Source organism: Cyrtonyx montezumae, unplaced genomic scaffold, assembly GCF_038088225.1.
Source record: "Cyrtonyx montezumae isolate F1298 unplaced genomic scaffold, pur_monq_1.0 scaffold_0, whole genome shotgun sequence".
NCBI classification, from domain to species: Eukaryota; Metazoa; Chordata; class Aves; order Galliformes; family Odontophoridae; genus Cyrtonyx; species Cyrtonyx montezumae.
In genome coordinates, this window is record NW_027071824.1 from 13211839 (window position 1) to 13232412 (window position 20574).

The 20574-nt window shown below is 44.4% G+C and overlaps 1 protein-coding gene and 2 long non-coding RNA genes across 4 annotated transcripts in view; 1 reads left to right on the forward strand and 2 right to left on the reverse strand.

Annotated features, from left to right (window-relative positions):
- Positions 1 to 14858, reverse strand: LOC136060460 (uncharacterized). Its single transcript, XR_010623360.1, has 3 exons — positions 14712 to 14858; positions 2520 to 2698; positions 1 to 519 (listed from the first exon to the last, which is right to left on the reverse strand). It is a non-coding gene; the product is annotated as an uncharacterized LOC136060460 (long non-coding RNA).
- Positions 14250 to 20574, forward strand: part of RHOQ (ras homolog family member Q) — a 15140-nt gene continuing 8815 nt past the window's right edge. For both annotated transcript variants that reach the window (XM_065754948.1, XM_065754957.1), the window contains exons 1-2: positions 14250 to 14579; positions 14683 to 14741. In XM_065754948.1, the coding sequence (XP_065611020.1) occupies positions 14438 to 14579; positions 14683 to 14741 (201 nt within the window). In that variant the 5' untranslated portion in view covers positions 14250 to 14437. The remainder of the gene's footprint in view (positions 14580 to 14682; positions 14742 to 20574) is intronic.
- LOC136060469 (uncharacterized) overlaps positions 17860 to 20574 on the reverse strand; it is a 4903-nt gene continuing 2188 nt past the window's right edge. The window contains exons 2-3 of the long non-coding RNA XR_010623364.1: positions 19121 to 19234; positions 17860 to 18089 (exon numbers count right to left, since the gene is read on the reverse strand). This is a non-coding gene — a long non-coding RNA (uncharacterized LOC136060469). The remainder of the gene's footprint in view (positions 18090 to 19120; positions 19235 to 20574) is intronic.

The window sequence follows — 20574 nt, forward strand, 5'->3', positions numbered from 1 at the left end:
TTGGATCCTGTGAGAAGATGAGCAATTGGACGCAAAAGGAAAGATGGATTAGAGAAGAGTAATTGTGTGGAAAAATCTTATTTTTCATCTATTTAATAGCACTGAAACTGGTATGAACAATTTCCAGTCTCTGTTTTAGGGATTGTTGCAAACTGGAGGTATAGTAGTGAGAAAACAAAACAAAACAAATCAAAACAAACAAAAAATCTCAGCGCTTTTAGAATGGTTTCTCTTAGGATCACTGAACAAGTAATTGCTACTGTCATTTCATGTATGGCATAAGAGGCCAGGAGGTCAGTGCAAAGCTGGGATTTTGATTTAGAACCTCTAACTCTCACCCAGCCTCAGCTTTGATCCCTGCATAACAGTTAGATAGAAAATTATCCCCGCAGGGCAGATCTATTATTTGGAAATTTCCATGGTGGGATCCCCTTTGTGCTGAAGTGGTGTTCAGCTGTTGAGAGAGCATCATCTTGTTTATTCTCGCAGAACCCGTATAGGACTCGTATGATCCAAAATCTAGGCCAAAAAGAAAATAATAATAATAGTAAATAAATAAATAAATAAGCAAGCAGGCTTATGGGGACACTCAGTACCCCTGGAAAATGAGATGCCATTCAAAACTGTTCCATCCTTCTTGGAAGTTCCCAGTCCCTGGGACTCCTGTGAAAGAAGCAGAAGCTCTGGCAAGCCTCCTGCAAAATCATCCTGACAGAGCATCCAGAGTGGCTCCTGGGGAACAGGCAGGGCAGAGACAGCCTCCTTCGTGCTGCAGTATCCTCCCACATATCCCTGGAGGACATCAGAGCTTGCAGCAGCCTGATTGTCTGCATAGTAATCCCGTGAACAGATCATTGAGGCATTTTCTTCCCTCTAAGGCCCCTCCTGCGGTTTTTTCATTGGGAAGGGATGATCTAAGCCCGTGTGACTTGTGATTCAATATTTTTACCCTAATAGCTAATGTAGTGCACTTCTCAAGTAGAAAAAAGAGTTTTGCATAACTGCCACTGTTGAGAAGCTGCTTAGTAGTACATACAAAGTACATCCATGTGTCCAAAATCAGGCTTCTCCTTTAAGTAACTCACCAGCCAGCCTTCGGTACATATTTTTTGCTTATTTAAGGGCTGATAGCACTGCCCTCACTACTGGGGGAGGAGAAGAGAAAGCAGAAATATGAGGTCATGTTCTAGTCACATGATTGCTGCAGCATCTGTCAACTGTGATACAATTACTAACCCACAACAGTGCATTTATGACATTTAAACCTGCTCAGCATAGCCTCTCCTCCTCCGGTGCCTGAGCTTTTTCTGCATTTAGGGATCATCTTTAAAGTTGTCTAAGTAAATGAGCATTGTGAATCACAAAGCATACATTTTGGCAGTTTATTATATGGAAAATTGCACGATACCAGGAAAACTACATTTGGAGACTTGGTTTAATTAAATCCTTTCTCAGTAGAAAGCTTCAGAGCAGCTTTCACGGGTGGAAATGCTTGGAGTGGTGAATTTAACCACACTGCTTCTGGAGAGCTCTGAACTTGCTGATATGAGCAGGACTGAATGCTGCAATCTGAGACTCTTACTCCAAACTGACCGCGAGACTTTCACCTCAGCTGCAATGTGGCTTCATAGGTGAATGCCACTGGATAGACTGGTTTTTGTTCATTTGTTTTTCTTTTTTTTTCTTTTCAGTGATTATTCTACAATCACAAGAACAGCTAGATCTGCTGCAGGTTGTGTCAGGAGGTACAGAAAGACAACCATATTTTCTACCACTACCCAGCCTGGCATCTCTACCACACATTCAGAAGCAATTCAAGCATGGAGTGAATACATTCCAATCCTTTAGGAATTTCTATTTAACATGTTTATAAAAAGTGAAGGAAATTTTCTATTCTGTGAACCACAGCAAAGAGGACTGTGCGCTATTTACTAGGAGAAATCCCAATTATTAGATTCTTACATCTTTCACTACTTAGCTTGAAAGTGATAAATTCACCAGAAATGTATGAGTAAATACAGGTGAGCCTGTGTATGACACAGATCAATCACTATGCAAAACCCAGTAGCCAAATGCAGAATATGAAAGCAAAATACAGGAACAGTTATGCTATATTAAAGTGAGCTAGACCAATATTTCATCAACAGAGCACAAGAGTCTCTGTAGATGTACAGGAAACACAGGTCTCTGTAGATTGTTTCTTCTGCTAGAACTTTATGGCAAAGTTTTATAGTTTCCTGAGCTAGAATATGCATTTGGACCATCATATTTAATAGCTGGAATCACTCTCAGCAAATCTTTCCAATCGTTTTAAGCGCATTTACGCTGCCACAACTTTTGCTGATGGCTGTGAGCTCCACAACAGTAGGATGCACTGTGTTTAAGCAGTTGTTTTCTGTTTATTTAATACCTGATACCTGATCATTTCTTTGTATTTGAGTTCACATTTATCTCATATATTAGGCAGCATACAACTATTAGCCACGTTTGAAGAATGATATGCTGATGCACATACTTACTGTCTTCTTACTCAGCAAGGAGTTAGGGAGAACGGTAAATAAGCTGTTGAACTGATGATGATTTTTGCTGCCAGCATTCAGGCTGTCTCTGAAGTTAGTATTGGTGGTGTGAAAGATGAGCTGTTATTTGTAGCTACCCCACAATGTCAATCACTTATTCCCACTGGATTGAAGAGGACCTGTAAAAAGAAATACAGAATCTCTAAGACCCTTCAAAATTCAAAGGGTGAACAAAGAAGAAAAGAAAATCACCACAATTCCTTCACAAAGCTCTGAGTCTCTTCTGCTTCTGCGGCCCCAGTGGAGACAAACTACAGGTGCTCACCTCTAAACTCCTTCCCATATTCTCTAGCTGTAAGGAAGATGCTTACACAGGTGGTAGCAAGCTGAGTGTTAGGGCAGACTGTAAGTCACAAGTAGATGAAGATTCTGAAGTGCCTGGAGGATGTTTTGGGTGGTAATTGTTCAGGGCGGAAACTAATCACTGAGAAATTTGGGATCCCAGAGTAATTGTTACAGAGCCTATAAAAATCAGAAGGGGGCAATTGATTAAGTTAATATATAAAGGAGAGGTTTCTGTGAATGCAGCCAAGGGAGGAGTTGAACAGGCCTTGAATACAATTTACTAGCAAAATCCTTTGTGACTAACACAGTTCTCATATGGGTATCAACAACAGCAAGAACAAGACCATCATTAGCCAAATTTGACTCAGATAAAGCCTCATCCAATGCTTTACTGTTTTAATTAGAACACATGGTATAAATGTGTTGTTTGCAACCAACAGAGAATAGGAATTAAATCACATCCCTTGGCAGAAAGTGGAATTGTATGTCTGTAGGCTCTTGGTATACAAGAGAATTCAGGAGAAAACGACAGCAGAAAACCAGGAGGAGTTTCATATTCATGGACGTATATGCTGTCTGTGGCATGTGAAATGAAGCATGCAAGCTGAAGTCAGAATCTAATGAATTAAGAAATGGCACCCAGCCCATCTTCTCACTCTGGACTGTAAATGCAGTTCAGGCTGAAAGCTGCAAATTCTCACTGCCTTGGCTGTACAGTTTGGTGTATGCTTTTCTGTCCTCTGTTTTTCTGTGTTGCTTCTAACTTTTCTCTTGATTTCTGCATCTCTGCTGCAGCTGGCTTTTATTCAGACTCCATGAAGAAGGCAACACATTATTATAGATTGTAATACAACAGAGCCTCCAACTACAGCAAATTCTCCAGGAGTTGTATTATTATAAATGCATTTGTTAGTGTATGTCTTCTCTTGCATTTATAAACAAGCTGTGCAAAGAGAAAGATTTCCAGATGCAAGAAATTTGGAAGGCTTCCTTAATAGAAAAAGTATTTAATGCTTGAAAAAAGCATAGTAACAAGCTGGCACTTCATCTAAGCCTGTATAACAATTTAATTCACACCCTCTCTCCAAATGTAAATTGATCCAGATTGGGAAATGTTGAAAATCTGAAGCAATATATGTAATTTGCTACCGGCCTAAGGAAGGAAGACTTACAGGAAACATCCTATTCAGACCTTCACGTGAGCATTAAGCCAGATCTTTTTCAAGTCTTCCAGTCTGTCCATACTGCTAACCCCAAACTGAAAGTTGGACCCCCAGATCCCATCCTCAGACCTGCTTAGAATTCTACTAGTGATTGAAGTCTTACAGTTCTCCTTTCCACTTTTTCTTCACAATCAGGAGGGAAAGAAAGAAATCAAAGTAAAATGGGACATACAGATTGAGTCAGGTTGGGAAATGCCTTGTTCAATTCACACTGATATTGTCTAGCACAGTTGCAATTCTTTGAACAAATTTTCCTCCACAATGATGGCTCTTTAAAAACAAGAGCACATCCCATTAAAAGCATACCCTAGCAGAGCACAAAGGATGGCATCCTGCAGGCAGTCACACAGGGCACTTACATAAAAGCTGTCATTAGCACTAGCACTCCCTTTTCTGGTTCCTTTAGTGCCATTTGCACTTAACTCCACTCTGACCGCTTTTGAAAGTATGTGTGGATCATACCCCAGCCTGGGATTTATCTGGGAGGCAAGTACATATTTGTATAGGTGATGCAAATGAGATTGAAGGTGCTTTTGCTACCATATATTACCAATCAAAGAATGCACAAAGTGGTAAACAGGACTGTGGCTACAAAAGTACATTATTGATGGCAGCAGTAATTTTGATGTCCTTCAGTTAATGTAACACCATTGCTCATAAGCTGACAAAACTGACTTCTGCATAACTATGTCAGTTCTACTGATATGAAAGAAATTCAGTCTTTTAACACCAAGTTACCCATGATTTTGGTGTACTCTGTAAGGTCATTCATAATTTGGCAGCGTTACTATTTTTGGGGTGGAGTGGCCTAGTTTCCTCTGCTCTTAGGTTGTTACTATATGGACTGTTATTTCTGCAAATAAGTTCCTCTCTGTCTCTTTGAGTTTCTCATGGTCAGTAAGACACTAGATATCCACACAGAAGGAAGCAGCAACTGTATCTTTTCCATGTAAAGGATGGCACACACAGTACAGTTCCTCTGTCTGTAAATATTAAGTAGACTTTTCTACTGTTTTTTTTTTTTTTTTTTTTTTTTTTCAGATTGCATGAAACAGGACAATTGGTGAGGGAACTGAGACGTGCCTGGAGCCAGCAGGCAAATCTAAAACAACTCATCAAGCTTGAAATTCAAAGGATTTATAACCATTAAACACAGCTTTTTTTTTTTTTTTTTGTCAGTTATTATTGCAAATGAATGATTGTGTTACTTATTTTTGTGAGAGAAACAGAGTACAAATCGGAACATTTTTAAAGACACTTCTTTTCATTTAAGAATGTGCTAATTTTAAAAGAAAACTATTTTGATTCAGGAGAAAACAGCACTATGAAAATATTTTGCCTGGTTCCAATCACACACAATCACACTTGCCACAGCCAGCTTCCTTGGGGGTGTTGGAACTGTCTGTGTCTGAAATCCTTTTATCCCTCTCTTGCACTGCTCAGTAGCACAAAGGCCATGTAATGTTTATTTCTAAGGCAATACCTGCTTTGTTTGAATTCCTTCACTGTCCAAACTCAGACACCACTGAAGCTGATGCAACTGGCTTGACTCATGCCACCACTGGATTTTTTTTCAAACTATTGCTGTAAGGAAAAATCCTCATATATTTTACCTCCTAAAAGCCCAGCATTAACTGCCATCTTCTGATGATGGTTTGGTGGGTGGAAGGAGCAGTAAACCTGGTAGCAATGCACTCCTGCATATTCACGAATACATGAACTGCTGAGGAATTATGTCATTCTTATATTGGAATGATAATACTGTTTTTCCAATGGAAAACAATTATTTGTGCTGTTTTTGAAAAAAATCACTTTGTTTGAGCTGATCTTAGGGACATCTTCTTTGCCTCCATTACCTTTCAATGTCCTCATTTTTCAGACATCCTGGGGGTGATTATCAGGTGATAGAAATAGAAGGTTACAACCACCAGGAATGATGGCTGTGGTACATATGTAGATTGCTCCAAAAGTAATGCCACATATTTATTTCCACAGAAACTACAACAGATACAAAGAGCACAATGGTGCTATTTGATAGAGCAAATTCTCAGCCACAGATTTTTCAGCAGAGCCACCACCATTAACTGTGCATTTTCACCAGTGATGAACAAGAGCTTGCAATGCTGCACTCATATCAATCTGCACAAGCAGAGGTGACCCACTGTCACTGAGGCCAATGCTAAAACACACCACTTGTATGGGAACAGCTGAACCACGGCCTGAACCACTGATTGGTCACCTGAGGTGAGCACTGAGTCAGCCACAAGGCACACAGGTGGAGGTGATATACCTGTGTGATTGGAAGGGGTGGAGCCTGGCTCCACCTCTCCCAAACCCCATTTAAGGGCTGACCACCACCACGTGGAGTCTGCAGTGAGCCTTTATCATCCTAAAGGTGAGCCATCTTCTTTTGCTTACTATTTGTGTACCATCTATATAGACCTACTGAAATATGCTATCTTTCATACTATTTTTGAGTACCATTCTTGGGGATTATTTACTCTATGCCGCCAACCACCTCACTGTGCTCACACCTACTGTTTGGCCTCCATAAACATTTAGGAAGGGTTAGATGAACGTCAGTGGGGGCCATTTTTTTCTGCATGGAGGAATTCAGTTCCACACCTTTGCTCTGTACATGTTTCCATGTCAGATAATGTTCTGTTAGACCACCCTTCTACTGCTATCTGTCATACAGCAACAACATGTAACGTAATATTGGTGGGAAGGTTCAGTGTCTACTGCTATAACACTGACATCCATCTCTGATGTCATGGGCCAACATAACAAAATAAGAGGCATTACTTTTGGAGTAGCCTCATACTTCAGGAGAACTACCCTTCTTTTTTTTCTAGAGGGGTAAATGGGAGCTAGATTGAATTGAAAACTGACACTGAGTTTGGGCCTTTTCTAAAAGCAAGTTTCAGCCTTTCTGTATACCTGTATATATAAAGAAGCTTGCTTATTGTTACCTCAGTGTTTTCTAACTGACAGAAAAATAGAACCTATGTCAGCAATAAAGAAAACTGTAAAACAGTGGTGAACCCCACCTGGTATAAAAGAGCCAGTCAGCAAGAAAATCTTAAAAACCAACCAGCCAGGGCCATAACAAAAAAAAACCCCACACTGGTTCTGCCATACATCCTGCCTCTTGCAGTGGTTTTCACTAGGAACCTCAGGACTCCAGCAGCTTCAGCTTTTCTTTCTCATCCTGAATTATGGACCAATAAATTATGAAGATACCCATGCAAGCCACACTTCAAGAACCAAGGAAAGATTTATTTTTTGGTCCTTAAAGCATCTTCCCTTCTTAATGATTGCTACAAACCTGTAATTAATTCAGAGTTAGGGACTTTCTGTCAGTAGCTAGAGCCCTTATAAAATATCACCTTTAGCAAAATTCAGACTTTTGGAAACCAGGTAATACAGAGCTTAGGTCAACATTCAGGCAACCTTTATTTTCATTTTTCTTTTTCAGATGGGAAGTGGCAATATTTACTCGGTATCAAGCAGTAGCAGGCTGGTTAAACTGTGATAGCAGGAAATATGTTAGGCCATGCCTCACAGATGGAGCCTCAGTCCCATATTGCTTGTCACTTCTGTGGATGGGAACAAAAGAACAATGTCTATATGCACCCTGTGATAACCATATGCCTTTTCTCACTGATGAGCTATGTACACTGAGTCAGCACTGGGACACAGGGATGTTCTAGCCACTAGCACCTGGGCAAAGTAAAGTTGGGTAAATAAACAGGGGCTTAATAATATGTATGTGAGCAACTATTGTCACATAGTGCCTAGCTGGAAAGAGAAAATATAATTGTTATGGAACTGGTTTTAAGAAATTGGGTCGATGTATGCATGTAAAGGAAGTGTCACTATAAATACAGAATGCTTTTCCAAGGGGAAGGTCTGCCTGTGCTGTACCAGTTTTATACAATGTTCTCTGAAAGGCAGTCTCAGTAGTGGTGAATTATTTCCATTACAGATGCTTTGAGGCATTGGTATAAAGATTGGTGTTCATACTGCTCTGTTATGTTCTGTATTTTCTGGTTTCTTGGAGGCCTGAATTATGCTAAACTTGACTTTATGGAGGCAAGTGAGTGATCTTAACCATAAAATATTGAATATTTTCTGCAAAGTAATGTGTCTAACAGAGACGTATTTCTCATAGAGCTTAGAAGTTAATTGGGTGCAACAACAGCACTACTGAGATGAAATAAAGGGAACTAATGCTGTGATTGTCAACCACTACTGTCTCTGTTGTGATATTGGAATAGGTGTTATTAGCACTTACTGAAAAAATCTGGAAGGTGAAGTTCCTGACAGTGTGATCAGAAACTATGATTTCCCATTGATTACACTGAAGTACCATTGAGAAAACACCAAAGAATTGAAAAATGACAGTCTCCAACCTCCCCTCCATTTTCTATCAGGATATACATAACCCTTCCTGACAAAGTTTCCACTGGGCTCTTCTCTTCAGCTTTATTGAACCATTAGCACTTAGAAGCTATCAATGCTTAAAAAAGTTTCTTTGCTCTCTGACCCTCCGTAGTTGCAGGCACAGCTTCACAGTAAGCAGCTTACATATTGCATGTTACATTCCCCTGGATCTGGATTTCCGTCCTTAGGTCTGTTTCTGAATTCCCTTCAGGACTCTCCACTCACCAGATTATACAATGAGTTATGGAAGAGGACTTCAGTCCCAGAGCAGGACTGAGCAGGGGAACCTCAAGGTTCCCTGCCTTTCCACTCCACTTCCTCTTCCTTGCTACACTTTTCATTCCTCAATATCTCATCCACCACTATTCTTTACCTTCAGATGACCCCAAACTTTTCAAGCCATTTCACTGGGAATCTGTAAACTGGCATGGGATAAAATGTTTATTTTTTTTCCTACATGAAACAACACTAAGTTAAAGATGCTTGCTTCAGCATTTGAATCTTACCTGTTTGCAGGAGATTAATTAGTCTTAAGTCTTGCTTCCATTTACCAAGCAGATCAAGAATCAGCTTCAAAGAAGCTGATGAAAGAAGTTCAGACCCAAATCTCAAGTTCATCAAAGGCTAGAAGAAATCCACAGATGCATATTAGGCACAGATTTATTTGTAGTAAATGGAGTTAAAAGGGTATTTTTCAAGTGTGCGTGTCTAGAGTTGTAAGATTTGTTGGTTAGTGTTTTTTTTCGCAGGGAAGGAAACATCAGAATTAATCAATCAAAAATGCTGATAAGAACCAAGAATTTGCATTGGAATTAATACATCCCAGTAAAAAATGAGATTAAGAACACAAAGGCCTTGCAATCACAATGATGGCATCTATCCTAGGAAACTGGAAATATTCTTGAGTGCTAAGACTCAGTTGTCATCACCAGGACACCACTAGAACATTCTCATGAGCAATTTTTGGAGGAATAACACTCAAAATGTCCAAGGGATCTCTCCAGCACCACTTAGGAGTCAGCTTTGAAAAAGGATAACTATCTGCAGTCTATCTACACAGTCTTGAGCACTGGAATGAGACAGGTGTACATCTCTTAGCAGTGATGAGAGGTATGTTCTAGTACTATTGTGATGCATGAAGTCATAAGTCATATAAGTAGCCTGAAAAGAAGATGTTAAGTGCTTAGAGGAAGGCCCTGTTTGCTTAATCCCTCTTCTGTGCCTTGTAATGCTGGTAATTGTAGCTGTACAAAAAAACTCCACTGTGAGGGAGATTTATTTCCAACAATGTTTGGTGAATTGCAAGTAATTCACACAAAGTTGGTGTGAGGAAGAGAATTGTTTCATTCAGACACTTAGCTAAGCTCTAAGTAACTTGGTAGTGATTTATTCTGTTCAGACTCCTTCCCTGAATATAGTATCAAAAGAACTCAACTCTAAACAACAGTAATCAGAGATTTTAAGATACCTAAGGCAATAAAAACCATCCTAACAACTGGCTGAGTGCAAATGTAACAGAAGCATTGCTCACGTGGAAATTGAGTGGCTGTCCCAGCTCTTCTGCTCAGAATGAACTGAGAGGAGGAGTTCACACAGTTGAACCATCAGGTAGGATGCCTAAGTCTTGGCAGCATCACAGTGGTAGAGCTCAGTGAAATGTGGCCAATACGTGTTATTGAGATAGGAGTGCAGAGAGACAAGTGACCTGTGTGACACCAGGAACGGCACAGGAGGCACTCAAATAGATGTCACAGATATCTTAAGTGTCACTGGAAGTCAGCAAAGTTCTTCCTTTCAGAGGATGAAATGAGTGTCTGAAGAGGCACCTCAACCTCTAGCTCATTGCTTCTGATCTGTGTCCAGAGCATTCATGTTGCGTAAGTCTCTTGCCTAAGAAAGTTAGTGATGTAATATTCCCCTTAAAGTCACTTTGATCTCCCTTTTTTCAAAGGAACTGATTCATTAGTGTTGCTGCAGAGCTGTCCTTGATTTTAGTCAAGAGGCAGACACTCTTTTTGACAGGAAACCTATTATCTTCACTGCTTCTGCTAGATGGACAATGCATTTCAGAGTCACTCAAATATCATAGTTGGAAGCTACAAACAAATATATGGAGCAGAGCATCTCATAAATGCCTTTTCATAGAAGGAAGTGAGAGATGAACACCACTATGCAATTCCCAAACTATAGGGAAATCAACTGCATCAATCTATGCATGAGATCTTTGCAGTGTCTCTGTTTTCTTTGGAAAGATTAAATGACGTGTGTGTATGTGTTTGTGATAGCCAGTCCCATTTCTGTAAAGTAACTACCATGGGTACTGTAAGAGGTAAGTGTGGTTGGACAGTTGGATAATTACAGCTGATGATCTAAAATGTGTCACCCTGTTCTATGCTAATTGTACAGACTGTATGTTTTTTGCATGGAGACCATCACAGTATTTATGGTAAGTGTTATGGAGGAAGAAAGAATGCAGTTGGGACCCTTTAAACTGAGAGGAAAATAGTATCTCTGCTCTAGTAAATGGTGAAAGAATATTTGAGATGAAGTAGATGCTGACATTCAGAAAGAATTGTATCTGCTGCTATTGAATTGCCTACCCATTTTCGGCACATGAGAAATATGTAATTTGTTTCCTCCGCATTAGCTCTATGTATATATACATAACCATTCTCTGCATTACCTAATCTTGGAAGGACAAGCAAAATGTAATGATCTGATTCATAAACCGCAGAAGTGGCGTTCTTACCGCTGGTGATGGCAATGAATCACTCAGACTGAAATACCGGCTTGCGTTACGTCTGTGCTGGTATTACCTTCTGCTGCTTACAGCAGTGAGGGGGAGCTGTCTGAAAATGAGAGACTGAGCGGTGTGAAAGACAATATGCTGCAAACAGGGCATTCAGATGGCACTGTCCTTTTTACTGACTTTCACTAAGACTGTTTCTTCTGAGTCTGAGTACTGTAGAATGGCTCCAATCTTGCAGATACACGCGTGCCTGAGAAATGAATCTTGTGATTGACTTACATACAACTCATGTTAATGGAACTCACCTATTACGTGGAACTGTTGCAGGGACCCTTCTGCACAAATGAGAAATACTGTGAGCACTTAGAGATGGAATTTAGAGAGATATTAACAAGTCAAGTTGACAGATCTATCTCTACTTCATGTGGAGAGTTCAGCTGCACTAACAAAACTGTTTTTGTCTTTGTTGGTTTTGCTGCTTACCAAGGCCTGACTCCATCTCCTTCTTTTCTGTTTTCCCACTGCCGATAATTCACATGGAAGAATTTCTGATTCCACTTCAGGGTTTCACTCTCACGCTCTCCTTTGCAGCAGTTGTATACTCCAGAAATTACTTCCCAAGGAAAGTCTGTTTTCTGACACCTAGCTGCATGGCCACCTATGGGATTTCCCTGGATTTGTTTCCTCGTAGACTTCCCATACTTTATCAGATCTTCTCTGCACATCTTCCTCCACTACTGACCTGAATACTTGGAATAGACTCTACATGGAAAAAGTAGCCTAGCTGTATTTCTTCCTCCCAGAATACTCTGTGGTTGACACAGCCTGAGCATTGCAATCCTAGCCCATTATGGGTTGTTTCCTACAAACATGTTGGCCATGGGACTCCTAGGAGATTCTATGAGGTTCCACTCCTGCTGCCTGTAGCCATGCTGTATGGTGAGCAGATCCAAGCAAGTATTTTAGTTTACCAGCTCCGAGTCTTCATTCACTCTAAATATTTAGTGCAAGCTGATTGGCCACCCATTGTCTGCGAGAGATAGAGGAATGGAGGAGACTAATTTGGATGAGATTGTGCAAGTGCAAAATGATGATTACAGGATTTGTGAAGCAATGCCAGCAATTATGCAAGCGCCAAAAGGGAGGAAGCACACTTCCCATTGCCTGTACAGTGGCAGCCTCCAGAGCTGCCACCCAGGGCTGCAGGTGTTGGGTGCTTTTGAGCCTGTACTCTGGCAAGCATAGTGATAAGGAAGGGGTGTCACCTTGGTCACTGCGCGTGAGCATGCTGTCAGCTCCCTATGGGTACTTTGAGGACCTCTAACAGGCATTGAAGAGTTAGCATGCATCAGGTCACTATGAAGCAGTTCTCCTGGGCCTGTTCTATGCTGAGATGGCTGGAGGATACACCTGCCTGCTGGGCAGAGCTGTTCTCTAAGAGGCCACTGTGTCTGTGCCCAAAGCCCTGTGCTGGCTGCCTGCTGGGTTCTCAGCAAATCACAGAATCATAGAATGGCCCAGGTTGAAAAGGACCTCAAAGGTTATCTAGTTTCAACTCCCGTGCCATGGGCAGGGTGGCCAGCCACTGGACCAGGCTGCACAGAGCTACACCCAGCCTTGCCTTGAATGCCTCGAGGATGGGGCATCTGCAACCTGTTCCTGTGTGTTACCACCCTCTGAGTGAAAAAATTCCTCCTAATATCTCCAGTTAGTGGCTTCCAAATACAGCTGCTGTGCTCTGGAAGGCTGAGGACATACCATTGTTTGCTGACTGCTCAAGGGGTTGGATTGATGATCTCTGAGTGTACCTGGAGAACACGGTGCACTAGAAAGAGTGTGGCCAGCAGATAGAGGGAGGTGATCCTTTCCCTCTACTCTGCCATGGTGAGGGCACATCTGGAGCACTGTGTCCAGTTCTGCAAGATGGGGAACTTCTGGAGAGTCCAGTGGAGGGCCACATAGATGATGAGGAGAACCAGAGCATCTCCCTTCTGAGGACAGGCTGAGAGTCCTGGGACTGTTCAGCCTGAAGAAGGTTGAGAATCTTATCTATGCAAAGGGTGGGAGTCGTTGTGGATGGGGCCAGGTTCTTATCAGCTGTGTGCAGTGACAGGACAAGGGGCACAAACTGGAACATGGGAAGTTGCATACACACGTGAGGAGAACGTTCTTTACTGTGAGGGTGACAGAGCACTGCAGCAGGCTGCTGAGAGGTGGTGCAATCTCCTTCTCTGGAGGTATTCAAGACCTGCCTGGGCACCCACCTCGCTAACCTGCTGAGGGAGCTGCTTTAGCAGTGGGCTTGGACTCCGTGATCTGAGGGGGGTCCTTCTGATCCCTGTGACTGTGCTTTTTCTCTCAGCGCTCTCAAGGCAGATGAGATAACAGCAACTGAGGGAAAAACTTGCCAAGTAGTAACGGTTACACATTGTCCTGAAACAAAAACATGTCCTATTGCATATTCAGATAAAACTTGCGCTCCGTGGGATTCGCATTCATTTTAACCCTCAAAGCGCGGCAGAGGGTCTTTGCGGTGTCTTTTGTCGACTTAATCGCGAGTCTCCAAAAAAATCACAAACCAGAAAAGGCGACTGCTCTCCTTCTGACTCTGAAGTGCGCGTCGCAGCGGATTGCTGCGATGACTCCGGGGCGCCGCTAGACGTGGCGACGCTCGCTGCGGCCACGCGTGAAAGCATGACTTCACTCCTTTCCGTGCGGTACCCCCTCGTTAGACCTGCCCCCGCTCCTCAGCCTTTCAGGTGCGTGCTCAAACCCGCTCCAGGAGCACGCGTTCAGGTTCCCCAACACCCGAAATTCACGGCGCCCGGGCGACCGCCTCTCGCCCCGCGGATCCCCCCGGCTCCGTATCGGGCTGAGCGGCGCCGCCGAGGGCTGCGAGAAGGAAGCGGGGCGGCCGCCGCCTCGCCCACGCGCGGGCCGCCTCCCCGCCTCCCGCGGGCACTTCCCCTGCGCGGCCGCGGCCGGGGAAGGCGGCTCCCGCCGGGCCCAGCGCGGCGGCGGATGGCGGGGGGGCCGCGCCCGGCGGGGGCCGGTGGGGGCGGCCGTTGAGCGGCGGCGGCGGCGGTGGCGGAGCGATGCCGGGGGGCCCGGCGCGGCGGGGCGAGCCCGCGGGGCCATGAGGGCGGGCTCCGGCCATGGCCCATGGCAGCGCCGCGGTCATGCTGAAGTGCGTGGTGGTCGGGGACGGCGCCGTGGGCAAGACGTGCCTGCTGATGAGCTACGCCAACGACGCCTTCCCTGAGGAGTACGTGCCCACCGTCTTCGACCACTACGCAGGTGAGCGGGGCGGCGGCTCGGTCCGGCTCGGCTTCCCCCACCCCAACCCCGCCCGACCTTGCCCCGCCGCGGCCTCACGCGGTTTGTTTCTCCTTCCTCGCAGTCAGCGTCACCGTGGAGGGCAAGCAGTACCTGCTGGGGCTCTACGACACCGCCGGGCAGGTGAGTGAGCGAGCGACCGCGGCCGCCGGCCGACCAGCGTTGTCCGGCGCCGAAGTTGCTCCGGCGGCATTACTCAGCGGGGCTCCTCGCATCGCCCGCTGCCGCAGCGGGGGCAGCCCCGAGCGGAGCTGCTGCCTGGGCGGCGGGGGGGCACGGCGCGGCCGGGCGCTGGGCTGCTGCGGGCCCGCGTGCGGCTGACGGGGTTGTTCACATGGGGTTTTGGGCTGCCTCTTTTTTTTTTTTCTTCCTTTTTTCCTTTTCCTTTTTTTCTTTTTCCTAAGCTATTCTAGACAATCCGAGTACTTCTCTTGCTAATAGTGTGGAAGACTCTATGTCAGCATGTGGCTGAGTTAGTTTTAATGCTGGATCACTGCTAATAACGAACAGCACAGGGCTCCATTATCTACATCCCTAGCTATCCCAACTTGCAGCCAGCTGGCTGAGCGCGGCCTTCTGAGTTAAAGTACTTTGGAAGTGGCATATCTGAACCAAAACAGCACGTAAAGGGCCTGGCCGTGGGGTGCAGGAGGTGCCAAGAAGGTGCGGAGCCTCAATGGAAAAGCTGCGTGGTCTTTTGCAAAGTTGTATATTCCTTATGCTAAAACTTCTTGCAGCATGAGCATGTGTTTGGGTCTCACATGACTTCAGATGTGCTTCCTTGTGGTAAGGAGTGGAGAGGAAGATAAATCTCTCTGCAGTGGCGTGCACCAAAGCCATACTTTGTAACCCAGTAATTCCCACACTTAACAACTATTGTCCAAATTAGTGTGTCTCTGTAGGTGTGCACGTAGCCGTGAGGGAAGCAGCACTCAGCCTGTGTGTAAGGCCTGGAAGACAGCAACAGAATGCATTCAGGGAGAATTCCAGGCTTCGTTTCCAGAAAGCCAGTAGCTGGAGGGTGAGGTTCCTACCAACGGATTGACTTCATCATTGAGATCTCACTGATACAAACACAAGCTGGTCCCAGTTATGCAAACTGAGTTCACGTGCTATTTCCATCATAGCTTTGCTTTTTTAGTAGTAAGTGCTTCACAACCCAGCTGGCTTTAAATTCTGCTCAGGTGTGCCGCACTACGAGGATCTAGTGCTCAGGCAAGTAAAGCATCCGTTAACGTGCATCCAGTTTTCCATAGTGAGCACTGGAAAATAAAATAAAATAAATAAAAGGGAAAAGCACCTTGCACTTGTGAGCTTACACAGAGCTTATTTGTGGATGCTGCCTCACAGCCCGTGCTTGTTTGTTGCTATTAATGGGAGCATGTGTTGTCAGCTCTGTGCAACCTTACCTCAAGTGGTTTTGTGGTGTCCATCTGTGTAGCTGCACAGAGCACAAAACGGAGAAACCTTTGGCCTCCTCTAACACTAGTAGTAAGCTGGCCAATTTGCAGCAAACAGCAAGCAAAGGTATTGTATATTTAGACTTGTAGGTTGTTTCAATGAGACTGCCGTCACAAACACATCTGCCCTTGGCAAAACTCAGACCTGCAGCGGTCATAAAATCTTTACCATTTTCCTCACCCCAGTTCAGGTTATTGGAGGGAAGCCCGTGGAAGCCCCATCCACATACCCAGCACAACTGAGGAGGTTCTCATGGGAACCTGTGTAGAGCCTCCAGTCTGACAATTTTGTTTGATCAGAGTTTGCTGATGAGCCATTCTGATAGAGCCTTGGGGTAGAAGAAAGCTTTCTATAAAGTTTAACAATTGTATGTATTTAAGAGCAGAGAAGACAGGAGTTGCTAGTGTCTTCTCTGTGCTGAGGAAGCAGCATGCTGCATCTGGTACATGCCTGCTGGTTGTACAGACTTCTGTTCAGCTTGGATTCATTGCAGCTTGAAGTCGGGATTTCTGTGCCAGCATGTATCAGTGTTGTTATTTCTAATCCTGTCACCCCCAAATAGTCTTACTGCAAAACAGTGGCTTGATAGTATCATTTTATCAAAGCTTGGCAGCATGTGATTATTGTGGCATCTGAGCTACTTGCAGCCTTCTGAGTGCATATAGCTCCAGTCCTGTGCAGAGTCCAGATCTCATCTTCTGGGAGAAGAGGGGTGAGAGAGCAAACAGAGGTTTGGGCTGTGACCTGCTCCACATCCCTGCAGGAAGCCCATGGCAGAGCAAGGAGACAAAGCCTTTGGATTTCTGTCTGGTGTGCAGCAGGCCCATCAGCCTGAAGTACTGACTTACTAGTCTGTGGGTGCTGTTAGCTTGTATGGTTATGTATTTAGCAATGTGTGACAGACTTCTGCTTGACAGGGTGCTGTGAGCTACTGAGTTCATGACATCCAGTTTGCTTTTCTAGTGATCTGCTTCTCAGCATAGACAGAATCACGCATAGTAACTGCACTGATCACATAATGCCTTGCATCTGTCAGTTTAAAAGTAGGTTGAGAATAAATCTATTAAGGTCCCATTTTTTTTCCAGGTTATATATCGCAGGGAAAAATGACACAGTTCACAAGCTTTGGTCTGTCCACAAACCTGCCCTACTGTGTGTGGCCAGGCAAACTTCATCTGAAAATGCCCCAGTTCAGCAGAAAACAGCTAGTACACCTTCTGGGAGGGGAGGTTCCTGGAACCTCTGCACAGCTGCTTGGTTTTGCAGCTGCAGAGGCCAACTCCTGGTCCTGGTGTGGCCATGCCACCCTGCGGAGTGCATTCCACAGGCAATTCCTCTCAGAGGTGGAGATGCAGCTCCTTTGGGCCTCAGTGCCCTGCACAGTCTTCCACTTTGAGTTTCTTTGTCCCCTTACTCCTTCTTGTCCCTCAGATGAGAATGGTGGAGCCTACCCTACATAGCCCAGAGCTGGGAGCAGAAACATGCCAAAGCTTATGAACATGAAGTGCACCTGATGGTGATGTTTGGGTTGCCTTTAGCTTGACAGTCACCTCTCTTGCTCTGTGAGAGCAACTGTCAGTACTGTTCTTTATGGAGCAGGGATATGCAGCAAAACAAGCCTGGGAAGGAAACTGGGGCTCCAGCAGGAGCCTGCTGACTTCACCCTGGCAGAGTGCTTTGGAATTAGGAAAAGTGATGGTCGTTTTGGTCTTCCATAATATTGCTAACTCTCACAATATGAACACTTTCAGAGAAATTTCTGAGAGCATGCCCCCTTGCCACATGGCACCCAGGGTTAATCCTCCTTTCCTTCCCTTTTGATGTGGGGTTTCCATTTGTGGTGTGGTCCGTTTCATCCAGCATGTCCTGAGCACGTGCAAGTGGAAGCCTTGCTCTTCTCATGCGCTTTGCTATGAAGGGCTGTCAGGAACCAGAGAGAGGGCAGGAGGGGTGCAGGAGCAGACCAGAGTGAAATTCTTGGTGGCTCCTCAGCTGTGACCAAAACAGAAGCTGGGAAAATGCAAAGCACAGTATGAGAACAGCCTCTGCCTGGTTTCTTTCAACTCGCGTACTCTGATGGCTGCTGTTGTTGCAGCTCCACCTTAATTCAGGCACAATATATATACTTGTGTTGCAACTGAGTTAAAACTGAAGTCAAATGCAATTTTATGTTACAGTTGGTCAGGCTGAAGTGTGTAAAGCTAGTTCAAGTATTAGCAAGATCAGTGGCTGCCCGAAGGCCAGATGTAAAAACAAATAATTCTAACTGTGAATGAGCCTGTGGGAAAGAGAGGGATGGAGGCAGGGCTTTTAAAGTGGATGGACACACAACTTGCAGTGGTTGCTATAAATAAAACAAGAAATAGCAGTCATCTGCGTAACCCTGGCCGACTGCCTTGGCTCTGGATGGTAGCCCCAGTTTTGCAGGTATCACTTCAGCTTCCTGAGAAGAGAAGCAGTGGCTGACTGTTTGGGCTAGTTTGTTGTGGAGTACGAATTTCCCTCCTTAGATTGCATTATTCCTTCTGAGTTGCACATATCACACATGGCCAGAGCGCCAAATGCAAACCCAGAACACGCAAGCACACTTGCACAAAGCAAACCCCGTGAGCCTTCATTGCTGAGTTACAAATGCTGAAATGTTCAACGTGATGTTGGCAAATCTAAAAATTACATGTGAGCCATCCCCGTTCTGTCCCCACACCTCCCTCCTCCCACGTGCATTTTCCCTCGCTGCCTTTGCACTGTTGCAGGCAGGCTGCAGCTGCTGCTGGCGGGCTGTGAGCTCACTGCAGCCCTATGAATAGCTCGGCTGAAGCTGCTGTGCCTGAGGATGCAGCAAGCCACAAAGGTTTAACAGCTCTGCAGCAACAACTGGATGCGTGTAGGTAATTTAAAATAGAAATACGCCCAGATCCTTTCTCTGAAATTTAAGATGTTAAGGAGGTAGTATGTGTGAGCTGATGGTCGCTGTGATGGGAGGTCAGCAGCAGATACTTCTGCAATGACAGACTTCCCTTTGAAAGGAAATAGACTCTTACCTTTAGAATGGCTTTTACAAACGGTCATCCAATAATAATAATTCCAGTGTGGAGCTTACATCCAAATACCTCATTGTTAACTGTGAGTCACACTGTGCAAGCGTCACGTCTTCCCTAGAAAGACAGGCGAGTACTGTTATCAGCAGGAGGGGAGTCACAGGGTGGAGAATATTGCTTAGAGTTTCCAAAAGCAACCCAATGTTTAATTTTCAGAATGTCCAAAGGCCCAAAGCATCTCTGAAAATTGAGACTGAGTTAACTTAGAATTAAATTAAAGGTTGTATTTGGGAATGAAGACCCGTAACGTCTTGGTCATATGGATAGTGAGTTAATGGCAGGTCAAAGTAAAGAACCCAAAGCAAACCAAGCATGAGGGGTTCTCTGAAACATCAGTTTACAGTATGTTAAAAGCACATTTTGATGACGTCTACTGGCATAGAGAGACTATTGCAGACTATTGCAACCCTGAGTGCAAGCAGTAATTATTGCTGTTCCAGCATAACCTTGCATCCTGACTTCACTTTAAGATGGTGTGCACCTGCACTCAGCGAATTGTCATGTAATCTGCAACTGTCCTGAAGGCAACAGGAGTGATGGAAGGGGACAGCTGGGCGAGCGGCGTGAGCTGGCGGGGCTCTCTGACAGCAGATTTAGCTCTACAAGACCATTTCTTGAGTCACATTTCTTGATTGAAACATTTCATTTGCAAAGAGTTTTTTTGTATTTTGGCAAATATGAGGAATCTCAGAAATGCTCTGTTTTTCTCTTATAGTCTGACTCCCTCTAAACTACGCCTTCAAACAACTTAAGTATAATTCAGACCCGAGGACTGCTCCCACAGCAAAGACCTCCTTTGTCTAGTCAAAATCCTTGGTGCAAAGGGATGCACAGTATACGTTAGGGTCTGATCCACAGCTTCGTGTCAGCAGGCACACGCTGCTGATTTCAGTGTGCTTTATTGAGAACACGTGGACTAAAGGGACATAAAACGTAGTTGTGTTCAAACTGCTGAGTCAGTTCATCCTGTCCTCACACGCTGGTATGGAGCACCTGGAAACAAAGGAAATGAAAATGGCTTGAGACTTCTTTTGCCCTTTGCTGGAAGTGGCTTGAAGCCTTTGGGTTTTGCAAGTTCAAGTTTTCTCTGTATCTGTGGGTGACTAGAAATCTACCTTTCATTTACACGCAAAAAGGATGAGATTTTTCTTTTATGTAATCAGCAGACGCTGGGAGGCTTTAAGAGATAACATAAAACACGCTGATTCCAAATCCTGCGGTTTTACTGTGAATTAGGAAAAACACTATCACTAAAATGGATGCTTTGGGACAGAGCTTCAGTTCTTTTTTTAACTTCCAAGCATTAGGTGCTGCCGTCCTCATCCTTTTTAATCTCTGCTGCATCCATGTGGTGGCACATGCGCAGTAGTTCCTTGCGATGGTCAGTACTTGCTGGT